Source organism: Podarcis tiliguerta (assembly GCF_965153285.1).
Source record: "Podarcis tiliguerta genome assembly, chromosome: 1".
Classification (NCBI taxonomy): Eukaryota; Metazoa; Chordata; class Lepidosauria; order Squamata; family Lacertidae; genus Podarcis; species Podarcis tiliguerta.
Window position 1 is genome coordinate 37,866,339 of NC_139534.1, and position 19,708 is coordinate 37,886,046.

General features: G+C 40.9%; 1 protein-coding gene across 11 annotated transcripts in view; it reads right to left on the reverse strand.

Moving 5' to 3' along the window:
- ARHGAP15 (Rho GTPase activating protein 15) overlaps window positions 1-19,708 on the reverse strand; it is a 370,171-nt gene that overhangs the window by 112,216 nt on the left and 238,247 nt on the right. For all 11 annotated transcript variants that reach the window (XM_083410920.1, XM_083410912.1, XM_083410910.1 and 8 more), the window contains one exon: window positions 13,595-13,672. In XM_083410920.1, coding sequence (XP_083267046.1) covers window positions 13,595-13,672 — 78 coding nt within the window. The remainder of the gene's footprint in view (window positions 1-13,594; window positions 13,673-19,708) is intronic.

A 19,708-nucleotide genomic window follows, 5' to 3' on the forward strand; every position in this document is an offset into this window, starting at 1 on the left:
TAGAAATGGGCACTCGGCAAAGTTATGAAAATATTCAAAAAGTAAACATATTGCAAATTAATGCAAATTTTATTGGCATTAACAAATATGCAAATTAGCTGCCAATCTTGAGCAGTTGGTCACCTTCCAATGTGGCCCTAAGTGCCAAAAAAGATGAACACAGATTTGAGCCACATTTGCGCAGTATCAGGTCAATACTTCAAATTGTACAGCATGTCTGGTTTTCGAGGGTAATGAGATGTGTATGGATGGGTGTGATAGAGAAGAGGAAGTGAGAGTTGAAGAAAGACTTGACTCTTGCTCTCTGAACAGTTTACTTTTCTTTAGTTTTGTGGAGAAGACGGTAATAAAATTCAATATTCTTTGGAGTCTGAAATTTCTATGTAAAATCCCCTCGTGCACATTAGACTCGAATTCAAGACTTTCCCACAACTAATAACTCAGTCATAGGAGCAGCTACTTGTTCCTAAAATGGATCATTTCAACATTTAGTGCATTTTAAGGCTAACTGATAAGTCCTGTTTTGTTTTGTATTGTTTGCATTCACCAATTATAAAACTGGATTTGCTGACCTCTTGCATTGCTACTTCACTTCTCTCCAAACACTTGTATAGATCTGATGCAGAAAGCAAGCAACTCTAATTTGATCTCATGAAACAGTCACTCCCAAAGTGAATTATAGCCTGATTGAATTGTTTGTTGTGCTGGGGCCATAGCGCAAGTGCAATGTCATGTGCAACAAAACGTCCAAGGATGTTGCAGTGATGCTGTGACTTGGGAGGCAGAGCAGTTGCTCAGCAAACTCATGCAGAGTCCCAGCATGTGGCAGATGTGGGTAAAAAAATGGGATCCTCCTTAATGAGGGTCCTGGTTGCACGCGGGCCCCTAAGGCACCCCCGCTGGGAGAGTTGTTGCCAGGCATGGCCCAAGCCTTAACCATTGGACCCCAGGGTCGTGCCAGGCTGTTTGGGCCAATCAGGGCAGTGGGTGCAATTCCTGGGGCCTATAAAAGCAGCAGCGCTGCGTAACGGGGGAACTTACATTGTGCTGCCGAACGCCTGCCCTCCCTCCCTAATTTTAGGTGCTGCTGCTTTGGCCTTGCTTTGGATTGGGTCACCTGCTTTGGAGCAGAGGCTGGGTAGGAATTTTTTTCCATTTGGCAGATTGAATGTAGCCACTTGGTTTTCGCCTACCCCCTTAGCAATCGTCACAACTGTGTAAGGTTTGGCGGTTAGGCATTGGCTTATTGAAGTGTGTGGGAGGGGAGGTGCGGCCATCACCTGCCCCTCCACGAATAAGGGTATTCCGGTAAAGGAACCTGGTGGTCCTGGATCAAGTCCGCTTGAGGGGCTAGGGCCATGTAAGGACCACAGGAACCCCGGGGTGAGCTTTGTTGGTCTTCATCGATGTTGCTCCCTCGTTTGGTGTTTACCCTTTCAGACTTCCAGCCAGAGAGGCAGCTGTCAGTTATAGTCTGTTGCCAATGCCTAAGCCAACACCGCCCCACTTTGCTGTAATCAATAAAGTTGTGGCCTAAATTTTGCCCAATAACTTAAACTAAAATTATGTGTCAGTGTGAAGTTATTTTCAGGGGAAGGGCTTAGGGGTCTCGAAGCGCAAGAGATTTTCCAGGGCAGAAGCACATTATATATCATCTGCATCACATAATTCAAGCATGTAAAAACACCACTCACAATGCAATGACAACATGTAATTTGATTTGAACCTAGGGATACCTGTCTAAACACATTTTTTGGAAATAAGATACTCTGAAATGTATTGACACTAAGAACAATGCTGAACAGTTGTCAGTACAGTCATACCTCGGGATAAATACGCTTCAGGATAAGTATTTTCAGGATGCGCTCTGCAGCAACCCAGAAGTAACGGAGTGCGTTACTTCCGGGTTTTGCCGTTTGTGCATGCGCAGACGGTCAAAATGACATCACGCACATGCACGGAAGCAGCGAAACATGACCTGTGCACACAGTGTTGCATGTTACGTTCTGTTCAGGATGCGAACGGGGCTCTGGAACAGATTCTGTTCGCATCCCGAGGTACCACTGTAATGGACTCGAGAGACAGTTAACCAAAGCTGAGCCACAATGGAAGTGCTCAGGGCTTCATCTGTGAAAAACCTTACTTCTCCTTTATTTCTTTTCTCCTCAACAACAACCCCCAAAGCCAGTCAATGTGTAGACACTGATTTGTTTCACTGAACAAACTGTCTGGCAAAGAGAGAAATATCCCCCTTTTTACGGATCTTCTAGGTATTTCCTGGGACTGGCACCAAGTACTATTTTTTTTACCTACAATGAAAATGATCAGATACCAGTGTTTGGAGACTAACCCTTTTGCCACTACACCCCCTCATTTGGCAAACAACATTAAGCAGAAAATGAATTCTGACAAGATTACAGCACTGTTGGTGGGTGGTTCGTCTTTAGCATATGCGCCGCAGGGGTGCAAAGATCCACCCAGAGACCCCAAATTAAGTTTAGCCGCCCCCAAAATAACTTTTTTTGAGCTTTTTTGGGGAGGGGGGAAGCCAAAGGTGTTGACTTTTTTTTAGGGGGGAGGGCAAACTCAAAGTTGTTGAGCTTTTTATGGGAGGGGAAATCGCTCACCTGTAACGACACAGTGGGATAAAACTGCATTTGTTTCATGACTCGTTGGTAATATTTGATGCTACGGAGAAACAGAGCAATGGAGGGGGGGTGGGGACTTTTGCTCCATTGCTTTTCACTGCCACCGATCGAGAGAGACCAGTATGCAGTAGTGTCCACCATAATTTGGCGCTCGGGTGCCTTGCACCACTTGCATCCCCCGGTAAAGACGGCCCTGGCCCACACTATGCCTGCATATCTAATTCAATGCATGTAATTCAAGATGGTGGCAAGTTTGTGACCATTCAAGGGAACTTCTAGGGAGCAACTTGACAGCTTCTCCAGATTTCACAAACCATGGACACCCCACTCCAAACACTTATGTGAACAGTTTTTAAAGAAAAGCTACTTGCATCCGTGGTAATATTTTGCATTCAGAAGCAACAATAAACAGAGATTGAGAACTCCCAAGGGGACGTTTAAATGATGCACACCTAAATTATTTGCAATATGCCTGTGAAGTTGATTGGATGTGCAGAATGGCACAATCCATGATGGCATCACCTGTCATATGCACCTATGATGGAATAGCCTGAATACCCCCAAGCGATAATGCTTTTCATAATGTGTTTGAAATGTTTGACAGAAGTAGCCAAATAAACAAAACAAGAAAACAAAAACAAAAAAGGAAAACAAGTGAAAAATATTTATTTTATTTTTTAAATAATCTGAATGTTTTCAGCTCAGCCCCAATGCCAAACACTCTCCTTCTTTGGAAGTTTTTAAGCAGAGGTTGGATGGCCATCTGTCATGCATGCTTTAGCTGAGATTCTTGCATTGCAGGGCAGGGGATTGGACTAGATGACCTTGGGGTCCCCCCTTTCAACTCTACAATTCTATGATGCCTCTTTCTCCCAGACAGCCAAGAATTCCAGCTATCCACACCACTTGTAGTGCCCACAGTTGCTTTCCCCTAAGACCCGGCCAGTTTGAAGATAGTGACCATTAACAGCAATTTTACATACAGTGGTACCTCAGGTTAATTACTTAATTCGTTCCGGAGGTCCCTACTTAACCTGAAACTGTTCTTAACCTGAAGCACCACTTTAGCTAATGGGGCCTCCTGCTGCCGCCGTGCCGCCGGTGCCCGATTTCTGTTCTCATCAGCAAAGTTCTTAACCTGAAGCTCTATTTCTGGGTTAGTGGAGTCTGTAACCTGAAGCGTATGTAATCTGAAGCGTATGTAACCTGAGGTACCACTGTAATTTGCTTTTTCATGGCATCTCCTCCTTCACCCATGCAGTGCTAGTAATCTAGCACAGGGACATACTAAATGCCTAAATCATTGCGAATAACCTACCCTTCCTTATTCCTTAACAATGTTTTATATAATGATCTAGTCCAGTGAAGTTTATCCAGTTTCTTAAAAGGAAACTGAAGACGACGAAAAAGTGTGTGTGTGTGTGTGTGTGTGTGTGTACCCAATCACCATAATCAATGATTTCATAAAATTTCTTTTAAAATATGCATGAAGTAGCCTGGGTGCTTAACCAGGGAAATTTGTTCAAAGTCTCATGATACATACAACTCATTGGCTATACTAATCTTCAGATCGGTTCCCAAAGGATATTGGCGGCTGGCTGGGGAAGAGAGAAGGAAAAACAAATGTAAACTATCAGAGAGGATTTCCCTAGCCCTTTAAAATATATTATTTTCTGTCAATCTTGCTATGTGCTAAAAGCGCTGCAAACTCCATCACGCCCTTGGCCCATTAAGACTGTACCAAGCTGCTTCTCTGGAAGTTGGGAGCCTTTGCAGTGAAGCTTCTTTGCCTCTGCCCACAGAGAGCCTTTGTTAACTGACAAGAGGACTGAAGCGACTGGCTGCCTTTGAAATGGATATGTTGGGTCAGTGAAAACTGTTGGGTGCTTTTCAGTGGGTCTGTATCCCTTCTTCTTCTTTTTCTTTTTAAAAAAACACAGTTTTGAAAAGTCACTGCTGCTTCTCCTTCTCCTTTTCTCTCTTTTAAAAAAACAAATCCTGGTTTTAACACCCAACCCATTTTCACTGACCCGATGAGTCAGTTTCAAAGGTAACTTCAGTCCTTAGTTGGAGTTAAAAAGGTAGCAGTGCTGATTCAAGCTCTTCTCCTTTAGACTGATAATGGTAGCTGCCAATCAGATTCAACTCTGGCAGGTTTTCAGAAAAACCTGCGTAGGTTTCATATTGGATTTTTCAAAATCCTGAAAAAAAGGAACATGGGCACTTGCTTGTAAAACATTTTCACTGATCTTGTCTTTTCCTTTCTACGGCTTGCTGATACAAGAAATAAGAATGAGGTAAAGCATCATTTATCTCATTGGCCTGGGGGATATGCAAAAACAGCCAGCTAATCAGATCTTAGGATAAATGAGACTACTATTTACCACAGTGTTATACCACAAGGGGATGACATAATGTGTGCCAATACATATGGGGTAGCTTCAGACAGTACAACATGGATGAATCCTCTTCATATTTATATGCAAGCGAAGGCCCCAGTGCAATCAGTGGTCCTTAAATGTTCATAATTGGGCACAGGATCACAGCTCTTTGCGACTGTTAATAGTGACTAATAATGCCACTAGTGCATTACCTTTAGAAAGGGGATGCAACGCTTATAAATCCAACGCTGAAGGTATGCTAGAATCCATAAAATTTCCAATTACAGAGCTAGAATTTATTGTGCACATATGGAAAATAATACTTGTAAAAGAGAGAGGGGTTTGTGCCTGGTGCTGTCAATACTGTGAAGGATGGGGTGATTATAAAGCAAATTAACAATACTTTTAAATGTGCATTCACTTATCTTTCCAATTAAATCCTTGTTAAACAACTGCACAGACAGTAATGGTACTTCTGCAAAGCATGGATCAAGACAGTTTTATTGTAATTTTTACTTTGTAACAATTAATCAAGTAGTCATTTTCTTTATTATTAAATTATTTAGTTAATAAATATTCTCAACTGGCCAACATATTTGTAGTTCACATGTAATTTTTTAATGTTGGAACTTGTGTTTGAATGTTGAATTAGATGTAGGACTCACTCAAGAGCCGTTTTATTTTATCACTTATTATTGTGGCAAATAAAATCAACTCCTATTAATGCCAGATGACTGTTTACTTTATAAAAATCTGCCATACTTTAAGGCTGTGTTACAGTCTCCCAATTCTAATAACAATATTTTTCTTTTTCAGGAAGCAGAGACTTTGCGTGTGATGCAGGTAGGAAATATTAATTTTCCCTCAAAAGGTGCATATAGATACTAAAAACGCAGTAATTGACCTATGGGTGGTGTGTTGTATTTTACAGTTAACATGCAAATAAGGACATTCAAAGGTCAAGCTACTCTGCAAATGCCAAACATTTTGTAAACAAAGAGCTTGATATGAGACAATTAAGATCTACCTCATTTTATGCATGAATTGACACTTATTGAACAATGCAGTAAACAGTGATATTGATATTTCTATGGTTTGTGATAACTATACACATATTAGGACAAATTTCAAGTGCTCCAACTGGGTATGACAAATCCATAATACTTTATATTTCCCCACCCCCTGTAAATTTAGCGCAGTTGAACAATAATAATATAATAATAATAAACCAGTTGAATATAATAATAAATTATTGGTATTATTATTATTATTATTATTATTATTATTATTATTATTTCTACCCAGCCCATCTGGCTGGGTTTCCCCAGCCACTCTGGGCAGATTATTCCAACAGAAGGTTAAAAATACATTAAAACACCAGTCGTTAAAAACTTCCCTAAACAGGGCTGCCTTCAGATGTCATACAGTTGTTTATGTCCTTGACATCTGACGGGAGGGTGTTCCACAGGGCAGACGCCACTACCGGTAAGGCCCTCTGACTTGCTCCCTGTAACCTCACTTCTCCATATCTAGTGAGTGTGTGTGCTGTATTTGTGGTAAATGTGTACATGTGTTGAGTATATGTGTTGTCTGCATGTGTAGCTTGTGTGCACGTACTTACACACTGAGAATCCCACCAATGGCATGTGCCCTTGGACGGATAGAGGATGGTCAATATGGTCCCTGGGTTGAAAATGTTTAGGCACCCCTAAGTAGCATGTGAAGCAATCTTTCCAAAGTTCCCTATAAATTCGTATGTATGTTGTTCCAGAATTAATAGGTCTAGGAATTATTTAGAATCTGGAGTAAGTGGATACATTTGCCGCACATCCATTAGAAATCTGTAAAGTTAACTTGGGCTCTGGATTGGAAACCTAAACTGAAGTACGAGGAGATGATGTCATCATAATGACGGCTTACAGAAAGTTCACAACAAATCATTACAATGGCGGAAATCAGTGAAATAGGGGTGGCTAGCTTGTGGCTTTCAGGATGTTGCCAGACTCCAACTCTCCTCAGCTTACAAGGGTATCACTGTTCACTTACAGAAATTACAGTTCCCCTCTAAACTCTTCCAGTTTCCCATATATAATAGTGGATAGCCAAAAGGTTCCCTGATAATAATGTTGCCAGTCGTATGGAATTTTTACTCTAATGTACTTAAATCCCACTGTTGAGGAAACAGTGACATCACACTAGCATTAATGTTCATTTTGTTTTGCAATATCTTTCAAAGAGAGAGAGAGAGAGAGATGTAAAAAATAAAAGGGTATTACTGTCTCCAAGAGCCCTCATGACTTTGTGTTACATGAATCAATGTAACTGACAAAGTTTTGAGCTGGGAACTGTGTACCATATTGAAAGATGTTATAATACAGGCCTCTTATGATCAAGATCCTTTCAGCTTTTAATAGGAAAAATAAATCATTGATAAAAGATAATCTTGTCACCTGAAAGAAGAAGTGCAATATCAATGACCTTCTGTACAAACACACAAACACACACATACGGATAAAATGTATACAGTACGGCAGTGCTTCTGTTGTCATTGCTGACAAAAGCCTTAAGAACTGGTAATAAAAGATCGAGTAAAAAAGTGCGGGGAAGTGATGCAATGTGCTTTTATATATATATATAAAATAATACCACAAGACACTTTCTAAAATGTTTAACAATAAAGATGAACAATTGTAAGATTTTTGTCCTTTTTCTCCTCCCCTCATCATTCCCCGGTTGCCTTTTATTCATTTTCTGATCATACTGATTATGTTCACAACATAAAGATAGGGGATACTGATAATGCTTAGGTCTGAGGCTCATTCTCTCTTTCTCTTAAAAAAAACCCCACAAAAAAAAAACTTACAGTACACTTGACATTCTCAAGCTTTCCTGCAGTGTTTTGTGGTTCAAGATTCCAGTTGCAATGAAATAAAGACGGTCTAAATTTATGTCTGTTTTGCACTTCACAGAGCAGGGGTTTCAATGAAAGAATCATACATGGCCAAATGGCAGTGTAGAAATGAACAATCAAGTACTTTGCTCATGCAAGGATTGATAGTCTGTTCAATTTGGGGCATTTTAAATGGATTTTTTCATGCAGGGTTGGCTAATGCTTATTGCTGAATAATATTAACAGAAGCAACAAAATTATGCCGGGGAAAAAAGTTATATACAAAATAAATATAAAAATATTTTAAAAATCAAAAGTTTCCCTTCTTAAGTACAATGGGGGAGGGGGAAAATCACCATATCAAATAAAATTATTTTAAAAATGAAAAAGCAGTATTAATAATAATACGTGCATCTCATTATTGCCAGTAGCCACCATAAACCCACCTTTGCAGAGGCTCTTAGTTTTGCAAAAGAGGTAATAAGCCATGTGCTCTTCTTTTGATGCCATGTGCATATCAAGCTTCTGAGCTACAGCTACAATGGAAAAACCTACCAGCATTAGCAGGTTCTTCATGCCTTTTCCATAGGCCTAGCTCAGAACCAGAAGTTTGGCCAAAACTAAGCTAGCATTGCTAGTGTATGAAACATAATACAGTAACTAGGGGCTGTAGCTTCTGCATGTTGTTTGACGATTCTTTTGATAATTTATCAGAACAGATATAAATTTGAAGCAAGAAAATGAAGGTAAAAAATAAGAGGTTTAGCACTATGTAGCACTACGTGGGGTGTATGCTTGCAGAACGATCTCCGCTTGTGCAATGAGACTCTCACCCATGCACCGGCTAAACCTAGGTGTTCCCCCAATTCTGCCAGAGCAGACTTAGGTGCGGAGGTGGGAAAGGGGTTATTATATTTCTGTCAACGCACCTTGTCCAAAACCTGGGGTTGGAATGTGTAGGGCAAGGCTTTTCCTTTAGTTACAAGCTTTTCTTGACCATCAAAACTGAGCTCTCTCTATTCCATCTCTCCACCCCTGGTGTTTGTTGCATCACCCCTTCAACTGGAATTTTCTCACTCTCTTTTAAAAATACTTTATTTGTGCATTTTCCAAAATTTAATACATGCATCTTTCAATTCGCTTCATTCGTCTCATTTCTCCAGACTTGCCTGTCTACCCCTCCATGGTTTTCTACACCTTGGTCCCAGTTATGCTGCATATCCATCTATACCACCCATTTTGATTCTATACCATATCCAAAGTGTTATTTACTGCTGCTCACATATCTATCCCTACTTGGAAATTTATCTGGTTTTTGTACCTCTTTAAATATTCTCCAAAGTATTCCCACTCTTCCCTCACCTATTTCTCATCATGATTCCTCATCTTAGCTGCGATGATGGCTAAGATGGCATTCTCTTTTTATGGTAGGTTTCGAAACATTTGTTTGCGCGTGTAGGTCCCCAGGCCACCCCTCAAATAACTTCACACATAACACGTAATTTAGTTTTGATTTTTGGGCACTATTTTGGCCACAACTTTATTAAAATACAAAATCAGTGAGTGGTTGTTTAGACATTGGTTATGACTATCTGTCCCCCCCGCCTGGGACAGAACTGGCATCCCGAGGTCCGATCGGTAGCCAGTAGAAGAGAAAGTCAAACTGGGGGGTCACCTGAGCTAAGCGTCGGACCCACGCCGCTCTCCCCAGCAACTCCCCGAAAGCTTGCCTTCCTATGACAAGGATTGCCCAGTCCTATGACAAGGATTCCCATGACAGGGATTGGGCGGCCCTGGTCCCATGACAGGGATTGGACGAAATCATGGCAAGCCCCAGGATTCCTTTAACGGAATTCCCTTCAGCGCAATAGGAGGGGCAGGCACCGCCTGTTCAGACCCCTCCACCACCAGCATATTATAACCAATGCCTAACCGCAACCTTACAAGTTGTGACGAATTGCAGAGTAGTAGGCAAAAACCAAATGGCACAGCCAATCACCAAATGGCAAAATTCCTACTAGGCCCCTGCGCCAAGGCAGACGACCCCCATGACAGGCAAAGCAAGGTCAACCGGAAAAGAGGGCGGGTGGGCGGGTGATCAGATGCACTCTGCAAAGAGAAAGAGAAACCAGAGTGCACCAATATTTAAAGACTATGGTCCCACCCACCCAATTTGCAACATATAATTTGCCCCAGCAACCCGGTTATCCAATCACAAATGCCAGGCAATAACTATTAACCAGCCTGGCAACAAGAGGCCTGGCCCGGTGGCCCACACCGCAACACGTGCTCTCATTTATTGGAGAACACGCTTTCCCTTTTGCTCACATTTTTCTGCAGCACTTCATGGTGTCCAAATCACGGAGGTGCCACAAGGCACTTGGGACGGTGGGCCCCCACTTTGACTTGAGTTGCCTCAAGTACAGATTTGGATTTGCCTTCGACAAGCCGAGAAACCTGCTGCAGTAATCTGTTTTTCCGGAAGACTTCCTCAAATCTACTGCATATTACAAATAGGTACAACTGGATGTATTTATCTCTGTTTATTTCTTATTTGTTCGTACGGCTAACTACTCAAACTGTAAAGTTAGTGTCTTTTTTTTTCTAAAATCATTTGCTCAAGAACTGTTTATCTTGTCGCATTTGTAAGCCTCAGTACAGTGGTACCTTGGGTTAAGAACTTAATTTGTTCTGGAGGTCCGTTCTTAACCTGAAACTGTTCTTAACTTGAAGCACCACTTTAGCTAATGGGGCCTCCTCCTCCTGCTGCTGCGCCGCTGCTGCATGATTTCTGTTCTCATCTTGAAGCAAAGTTCTTAACCCAAGGTAATATTTCTGGGTTAGCAGAGTCTGTAACCTGAAGCATATGTAACCTGAAGCATATGTAACCCGAGGTACCACTGTATATAAATAAAGTGTATAGAGTTATTGATTCACATTCTCTGCATAGATTAGGAAACAAGAGACTTGGTTTAATGGGGATTGTCTCCTCTGACAGCTGTTCTTTTTGAACAACTCTAGCGGGTCCTCACCTTGGAAAGATCACAAGTGCAACCTCTCATTTTCTCATGTCGCAGCAAATTTTTGACCTGCTGCATCACACTCTTGTTCATGGCTATCTGCCAGGGGCACCAACGTGCGTCCTACGCAATAACACCAACACAGGACCAAAAGGCCGTATTTGCAAGCCACCCTGAAAATTAGTTAGTTGTACACCAAATTGCCGGACTTGCATGAGGAAAGAAGGTGATGGCAAGTGTACATCAATGGATGACTGATCAAGAAGCTTGGTCTCTTCCACAGTTCTTTAAAGCAGAAATGAGAGCAGAGAATGAACATCTGAGACAGTACTTCTGGGAACAGGAAGAAGTGCAGTCTGTCTAGAGCTTGCATGGTGAAATAAGAGCTTTGACTTTTTATTTTTAAGTTGAATGACTTTACTGACTTGGTGGCTTGGGATGGATTTGGCAATTCAGTTTCATACAGAGATGTAGGACTTAGTTCATCCCTGGTGTAATTCAATCAAACTCAAAGTGATGAAATCCTTTGCATACATTTGATGACAAGTTCACAGAAATGTTTTGAGGAGACTTCAATGGAGTTACATTGGGGAAGAATTTGATCCTTTCTGGGAGTTCCCCCCGCTAATTTTAAATGTCTTATGGTTGTATTCATAATTTGAGGCTATTCTTTAGAAATAAATGTGCCATATGTATATCAATCTCGAAATAAGGACAAGTCACAGAGCAAGAAAGAACACAGAACACCTAACTAAAATGCCAGAAAGAAAATAGCAACAATCAATAATAATATGAGATTCTTCTACAATATTTTGCATATAAAAGTAAATGTTAAGTTAAAAACAAAAACAGTTTCAGGAATATAAAATTATATACGTGATTACAAATGCCCAGAAGAACAAATGTCCCAGTAGTCAACACTCCTCATTTACTAAGGCCATCAGAAGCCTTGGGAAAAAGTAACTCTTTACCTGGCACCAAAAAGATGTCAGCATAGTTGCCAGGTGGACCTCACTGCAGAGATTATGTCACAGATGGGAAGCCACAACTGAAAAGGCCCTCTCTTGGCATCACCCTACAAGCCTTCCTGGATAAGAGCCTCAGAAGATCTAAGTCTGGATGGATTCATATTGGGAGAGGAGTTCCAGAAGATATTGGGGTCCTGAACTATTAAAGCTTTATAGCTCAATATGCGCTCTTTTTAAAGGTGAAATGACCATGGACATTTTTCAGAACCTCGGTATTAACACATTTCTAATACTGTACACACATTTTATATAACAATCTGGAATATATGACAATCTGGAAGGCATACAACACATCAACAGCATTAAAACATTTTGGGTGGGTTTGTTCATTTGTCTTGCTCCATGCCAATACACCTTTTCCCAGTGGTGCTGTGGTGCATAGAATGCAGCAAAGTACTGAGCAAGGGTTTGCCCAGTATCTTGTCTGTGTCATGGGCTCATGGGAAAGAGCTGACCCATGAGCCCTTGCAAGTGGGGAAAAGCAATATAAGGCTGCTTCCCTTGGAGCTCAGGGCCATTCCGCCTGGAGAGCTTCCTACCCACCCTTGGGTTAGAACCTTCACTGAGCAGTTTTGGGTCTCTGGTTGACACAGGCAGGATTTTTTTCCTCAACCTGATTGGCACTTGGTTGGATTTCCTTCACCGTGAAATTATGGCCTTTCTTTGTTAGATGGAATAAGGTTGTTTTTTGAGGGCGGAAATGGCATTGGGCATGATCAACATAGTATGGGGAGCCCACATAAGGGGCCTGAGGAGAAGACTGACCATAGCACCCCAAGCTTGGTGTTGGGGTACCTGCCAAGTAGGTATCTGCACACTGGTTGCCCAGTAAGACCTTGCTTGTTTGGCTTGCCACCAGGCAAGGTTCAGCAATGGATGACCCCAATAGAACGGATTTGGGGCAGTCCAAGCACGGCAGACCCATTCCATCGACATGGAGTTTGTGGAATGCTGAAGTGATCTTGGCCCCAGCGCCAAGCCAACCCTTGCCTGCTGCTGTCCATAAGGATTTAGCCTGATTTTATCCCATCACCATTGTACAGTCTGTTTATTTGCTGCTCTCATGAGCCAAATAATGCACCTTTCTGGGTAATCTAATGTTGGCTTTTGTACCTATTGCATAATTCTAGACTTATTTTTTGTAGTATTGCAGAGAATCATTAAATTGTTGATGTGAATCAGTGCACATTTTTTACTATTACTCTTTCCCTTCCTGTGGCATCATTCCCAAGTGTCTTTGTTTTTCTTCTATTTCATTTTCTTATTCCATATCTCTTTAGACTTGTAGGCCTTCTCTTTGTTTACGTCTAATATTTTAGCATAGATTTCTAGCATAAATTTGGTGTCACATTTTAATTCCTCACTCCTTTTGTTGTCTCTCTCTCTCCCCCCCACCCCCAATTCTTTTACTGGCTTATTTTCTTTTGCAGCATGATTGTTGCTCTTCCCTTTTTCTCTTCCAACCCATATTTTGGTTGTTTGCAGTATCTCTGTACACTTCTCTTCTGCAAAATGCCACTCTTCATTCTCTGCCACTAATGTACCACGGCTTCTAAAATCCATTGTATTGTCATTTCAGACAGATAAGTACTAAACAAAACATTACCAGGGTGAAGGAATCACTTACCATGATTGACAACAAATCGCAACTTCTGTATCGTTGCCAGATTGCCGCTGACTCTGTATATTCCATCAACATCCAGACCTGAAAAAGGAAAACATATTTCATATTGGCTTGTGCGAGTGTATACTTAAGATGTCTGTCAAGAAAATATAAATGTCCTAAACTATAGAGAAAATTTTACTTCAGTGAACTATTTGATAAACATTCTGTTGATGAAACAGAGTCGCACGATGTTCTTGTTCTGTTTTATTTGCCTTTCAAGGTGAAAACTCCCCCCCCCCCGTCTAAATCAGTATTTGCCTGAAGGTGAGTGGATTACTGATATTCACGTAGCTCCCATTTCTATGAAAACTTCCACCTTCAAATAAACAGAAGGGAAGCTCCTTGTATTAGGGTTGCCATATTTCAAACAGTGAAAATCCGGTCAGAAAAGCTGTTGAGCTTTATGGACAAAATAACTTTTTTAAAAAGCCGTTTTGGAGCTATTTTCATGTAAAAACAGCTGCCATACATCCGGAATACAGCAGTTGGAAACAGTGTCCAGGCAGGAATCACTGAAATGCCCAGGAAAATCCCATAATCCCATGTTGGAAGTCTAGCTTTTGGCAGATTTCCATAAAAATAGCTCAGAAATGTTTTGTTTTGTTTTGCAAAAAAAGCGCTCAACAACTTTGGGCAAAATGAGAAAACCCCCCAATCATGTGTGGAATTTCATCTCCACTGAATGATGGAGTTAGAGAAGCTCTATGTACAGATTCCAGCACAGTTTCAGTTCTGCTCTGGGATTTTGCTGAACAACTTATGGCAAACTTTAAGGGCTATACAGAAACGATACTTCTGTATCTCTTAGGTACATCAAGAAATCAGGAGCAGGCAAATGATCATGTGATCCTTCCCTACAATCTCTTCCCAGAGGAAACTTCCTCAGTTGAACTATGATCAGTCAGGGGATACACCAGTAAGCACTGACTTTAACAATGTTGAATGCTAACCAGGTTCTAAATCAAAACTCATCAGCCAACTTTTCACTTGGTTCCAAACCTAGTTAAGGGAACTTCTTTAACTTTAACCTCGGTAAAGCTCAGCGCTGTGCCAATGAATTCTTTAATTTCACTTAAATTATAAAGTGGCAATTTGCTTTGGGGAGGGAAGAGATTTCATTTACAGTACATACATGGCCCAAAACTACAAACTCCTCAGATTATTGACTGCAGAGTGGTCTAACTAATTTGACTGGATCTACTCTAGACAATGTGGTTAAATGAATGCATCTGGAGACATTCAGTATGGCTAAGGGTTAATGAAAGTCTAAAATTAGCAGCTCTCCATAAAACCTTTGGTACTGTTAATAAATTGAATATGAGAAACTATACTAATCTGAAGGACAGTGTATCTTGAAGAGCAATCTTGAAGACATGAGTGAAAGTACAGCCAATTAGCGTTTTATTTGGACACTCCACAATATGGCAGACTGAGGAAAATTTTGAGAGTACTATACACCAATTACAGTGCACACATGCCATAGACTTTCTTCTTTAAATACTTTGAAAGTCAAGCCAAACCAAACCAATATAAATTGGTGGATTTGGACATCCTTTTTATGACCACATTATCCCAGCTGGATTAGAAACTACTTATTTTGGAAATACATTTAGGCCAAGTGCGTGTGTGTGTGTGTGCGCATTAAAAAAAAAAGATGTTCTGCCTTTAACATTATTCTGTTCTGAGCTTCTGAACAGTTTTCAAAGAAAACAACTTCAACTTCTAAGAGCACCTTTATCAAGAACAAAAACATCCTCATTCTACTGTCAGTATTTCTTCATGGTAGGTTTCAAATGCTTGTCGGGGTAGTGGAGAGAGCGGGAGAGAGAGATAAAACAAATGTATTTTCAAAGGTTTTTAACATTTTATTTGGGGATAGCATTAACTTTTAGTGGCAAAGAACATTCTGGAATAACGCATAGTCACTGCAATAAAATCCGACTCCTAGTTTAGTATATGCTGACCGTCTTATGTTTCAATGGTGTTTATCATTGAGACAGATCATTGGGCTTCCCCCAAGAGAATATCAATATTTCTCCCTCCCTGTTCTGTTTTAAGGAGCTTAGAATAGGATGGACACAAAACCAGGAATCATAATACAAACGGTGTTCAGAAACTCAGTCAAGGAAAATGCAGCTGTTGTAGCTCATTCCCACCATAAATCTTATAAGCTTTCCGGCTTATATCAAGGATAGGAATTAATTTTCTTTCCTTTTCAGAATGTGTGTGTGTGTGTGTGTGTGTGTAAAGCAAATTCTTTTAAAAATGTTGTTGGGTTTGGGTCACAGTTTTCACACCTTATAGATTTAAACATTTCCACTTTAATCAAGACACTTCTGCTGAAACACTTCTACATACCTCATGTGGAACCCATGCCTGCTGCAATGGATGATGGGTTATATTGCAGGAAGTGTAATATAAATTAACAAGTGTTATGATGAAGGAAGAAAATAACATTCTACTAAGCCCATTCGGCCTCCTCCCACTGTGCAGATGACATCACATGTGAACGATGACGCCCCCCCACCGTTGAGCAGAACCCACTGTGTGTGCCAGCAGGGAACACATTGGTGAAGCAACGCCCAATAGGATTCAACCTTCCTGCTCTCTGTAGTGCAGTTGAGAAGAGGGGGGGAAGCAGATGAAGCACCTCCTTCTCATACCTCTTCCTGACCACATAGGGCTTTAAAAGCTCCAATTAAACAGCAGTCTCACCCCATGATTGATTCAGGACTGGATCTGGGTCAGGTGTTCCCCAGGTCTGGTCAGGGCCCTGGATCAAGTGGGGGGACTCAGCAGTTTTTAGTCTCTGAAAATCCCTGAGCATTGCCGTGCACTTTCAGCTAGTAAGAATATAGAGTTGTTACAGACCCTATTCCTTTTAAATAAGGCTGTCCCTAATCCTGTAGCTTGAATAGCTATATTTTGATCCTCAGTGTACAGATAAGTCACATAATTTTCTTTGATCCTCTCCACACTGCTTGATGTCTGAATGTTTGCTTAGCTATCAGTGAACAAGGAATAAGGACAGCCATCCAGAAAGTAGAATTTAAACAGTACACTGCTCATCAGCATGCAGACTTACACTTAAAATATACAAATCAACTTTGCCTAGGTCTTAATTTAACTTCTGCTATGTACCACTGCTTCCGCAAAGCGAGTTTTCAGTTGAATCAAAAAGAACATTAGCAATAGTGGTGTCAGCAAGACTTCTATTGAAGGTTTATTGTGACAAAATACAAAACATACACTTTGAAGCTTTTTAAAAAATGTAAGATTATGCCATGAAAGTGCCATCATTCTTGAGGCGTTTTCACTATAAATGAGCAGTTGCCCCTGATAAAGATATGTGCTATGTTTTATAGTTAGGGGAGTTTGTTTCTCGGGTTTTTATTTCTCTTCTCTACCCCCGCTCCCCAATTTTTGTAGCCAAACAAAATGACCTCATTGTTTCCCACTCTATTTTCTTTTAAACATTAGCTGGGATGATTGAGATTCAGGAATGTGGGAAAATGGATTCCCAAGCCATGTCTATCCCTTCTAATTCTGAGCTGTAATTTTTGGCTTGGCTTGAATCACAGTCATCACATTTCAGTATGAATCTCACTGTAAAGTGATCTTTCTCAAACATTTCTTTCACTCATCTTGGGATCAGAAACAAAGCAATCCTACTCTTTCAACAAAACCTTTAGAATTTTCTTTTCTTTTCTGTTTTAGCAAAAGGAGACAAAAAAAAGCAACCATAATTTCCTTTAAGATATGTAGAGGTGTGTGCATGTTTTAAAAAAGGAAACATCCACAGTTTGATTACAAATCTTGTCATCTATATGTCAGACGTTGAAGCGAATTTGATCTGTTTTGTCTGAGGTCCACACAGCAGAAAAAATGGATGATTCAAAAGAACACACTGCTGAAGATAAGTTCTATGGTGTAACCAAAAAGACAAGATTCTTTTAAAAAAATCTACTGTTATTAATGAAAAATATTTATCACCTAATTTATTTCCATTTACTTTTTAAATTACCAAGTGTTATGATGAAGGAAGAACATAACATTCTACTGAGCCTAAACAAAAAGTATAAATGATAGCTATTTGATAGAGCAGGAATGGCAATTTGAATTTAAGACAATTTTTTGTTTTTCTTTTACTTTATAGTGTATATTAACATAACAAGGATCCAGGCTTAATCCCTTTTGAGATAATGCTTTAATGGCAAAATTATGTCCTCAAGACACTAACAAATCATTGAACACTTTGGTACGAAGCTAGTATGTCCTTGCATGGCCAAGTCCACCGTAATCTAACAAAAAACAAGTATGCTTCTATAGTCCCACTTTTGGATGTATAAAGACAGGAGTGCAGATTCTTCAACATTATAGAATCGGTCAATGAGCTCCATGTACACCAGTCCACAACAGCCCACTGAGCTATTTTGCAAACAGTCAAAAAGGCATGAGAAACACAACCACTGTGATGCCTATGAACACAACTAGTCAACAATACCAACCATGCCCACCAGCATTTAATAAATGAAAATAGGAACACCCTTGCTTATTTTTAACACACCAAGGACCTGCAGCCCGCTTCCGTTATTACCATTGGCATGGAGTGCTTTTCAACCACTAAACTGCTCTTAGAAGCACAGCTAAGGAGGTACAAGCCCATGGCTTTGGGGCAAGACAGTGCATGCAGCCAGTCTTCACATGCACAAAGACAGCACAAAGACCTGCTTGGGTTGGCAGGCTTTCAAGCCACCCGTCCATTTGAATTCTGGCTGGGCTGAGTGGGTGGGCCTGGTGAGCAGGCCAGAGAGGAGCAGGCTTCACTCCAGTCCGCCCTCAGCCAATAAAGGCTAGCTGCACCCAACCCTAGGGGCTGTACTCGGCCAAATAACATCCCTCTCTTCCCACCTGATTCAGTAATGCTATGGGTTTTGTATGCTAACCTTTTCCTTCCTAGGGCACTGCATTTATTGGCTTTGCTGTGGTTCTATAATGGTTGCTGTTTTCAAAGCTGGGAAGGAATTTGCCTGCAAACAGACCAGCCCCTCTTGCAGGTTTTGCCTTCCCCATGGCAATAGTCACAACTTTGGCAGTCAAGGCATTGGGTGGAACCCTTTTAGTAGACTGGGGGTAAAGTGGTGCACCACCCCCATCTTTGAACAGTGAAATAACTGGACCCCATTAGAGGAGTCTAGTCAGAAGTCTGTCCAAAAGCCAAGGCATGTGGCAGAGGGGCCATAGTAGCTTGGGAACGCCATCCATGTAGACCTGTGTCTCATGGAGGACCCATTAATCCTAGGCTCAACCCTGTCATGTGTCAGCCCTCCACTAGGGGGCTGAGAGGGATGATATATACCCAATGTCTAAGCCAAATCAAACCTACATCTGGAATCAAAGCTGTGGCCAATTTTTTTAATCTCAGAATGTTGCCCTGTCCAGTTTGTTTATCTTCATATGTTAGGCCTTGCTCCCTGGGGAGGAGTCACTGTGAGTGGGTGCATGTGGGGTTTTTTTACTTTTAGTTTTGGCTTTCAGTAAATCTTGCAACAAACAATACAGTACAGTGCAATGAACAAGTGCAATGAACTCTTTGCTGTTTTCTGCCACACAATGTCTAATTGTACTCTTGCAAAGCTTAGCTTGGACTCAGCTCTAGCAAGAAGTGTGGCTTTAATCTCATATCTTAGTTCTTGCAGAAAGTTTCCCTCTTCGTTGACAATATGATTATTTAGAAATCCTCAGTGAAGAAAGTAATACTGCTCAGTTGCTAAGCCAAAAGATAGCAACAAACTGAAGCAGTGGGCAAGATTCAGAGCAACTGGGATACCAATCAGTTTTAACAGTGGCAATCTAATTTCCAAAGAGGTAATGTTGACAGGTCTACAGTGAGGTCACTGAGTGTGTTATAGTAACATCTGGCCTTCCACTGAAAAACCAACTGTTAGCCATTGTAGATCCTAGGAGGGAGGAAATGATTAACCTCTACAGAGGCCTTTCTGAATGATACTCAGAGTCTCTAGAGTGTATTATAATAATCCATTGCTGAAGTTACAACAGCATGGGTAAAAATAG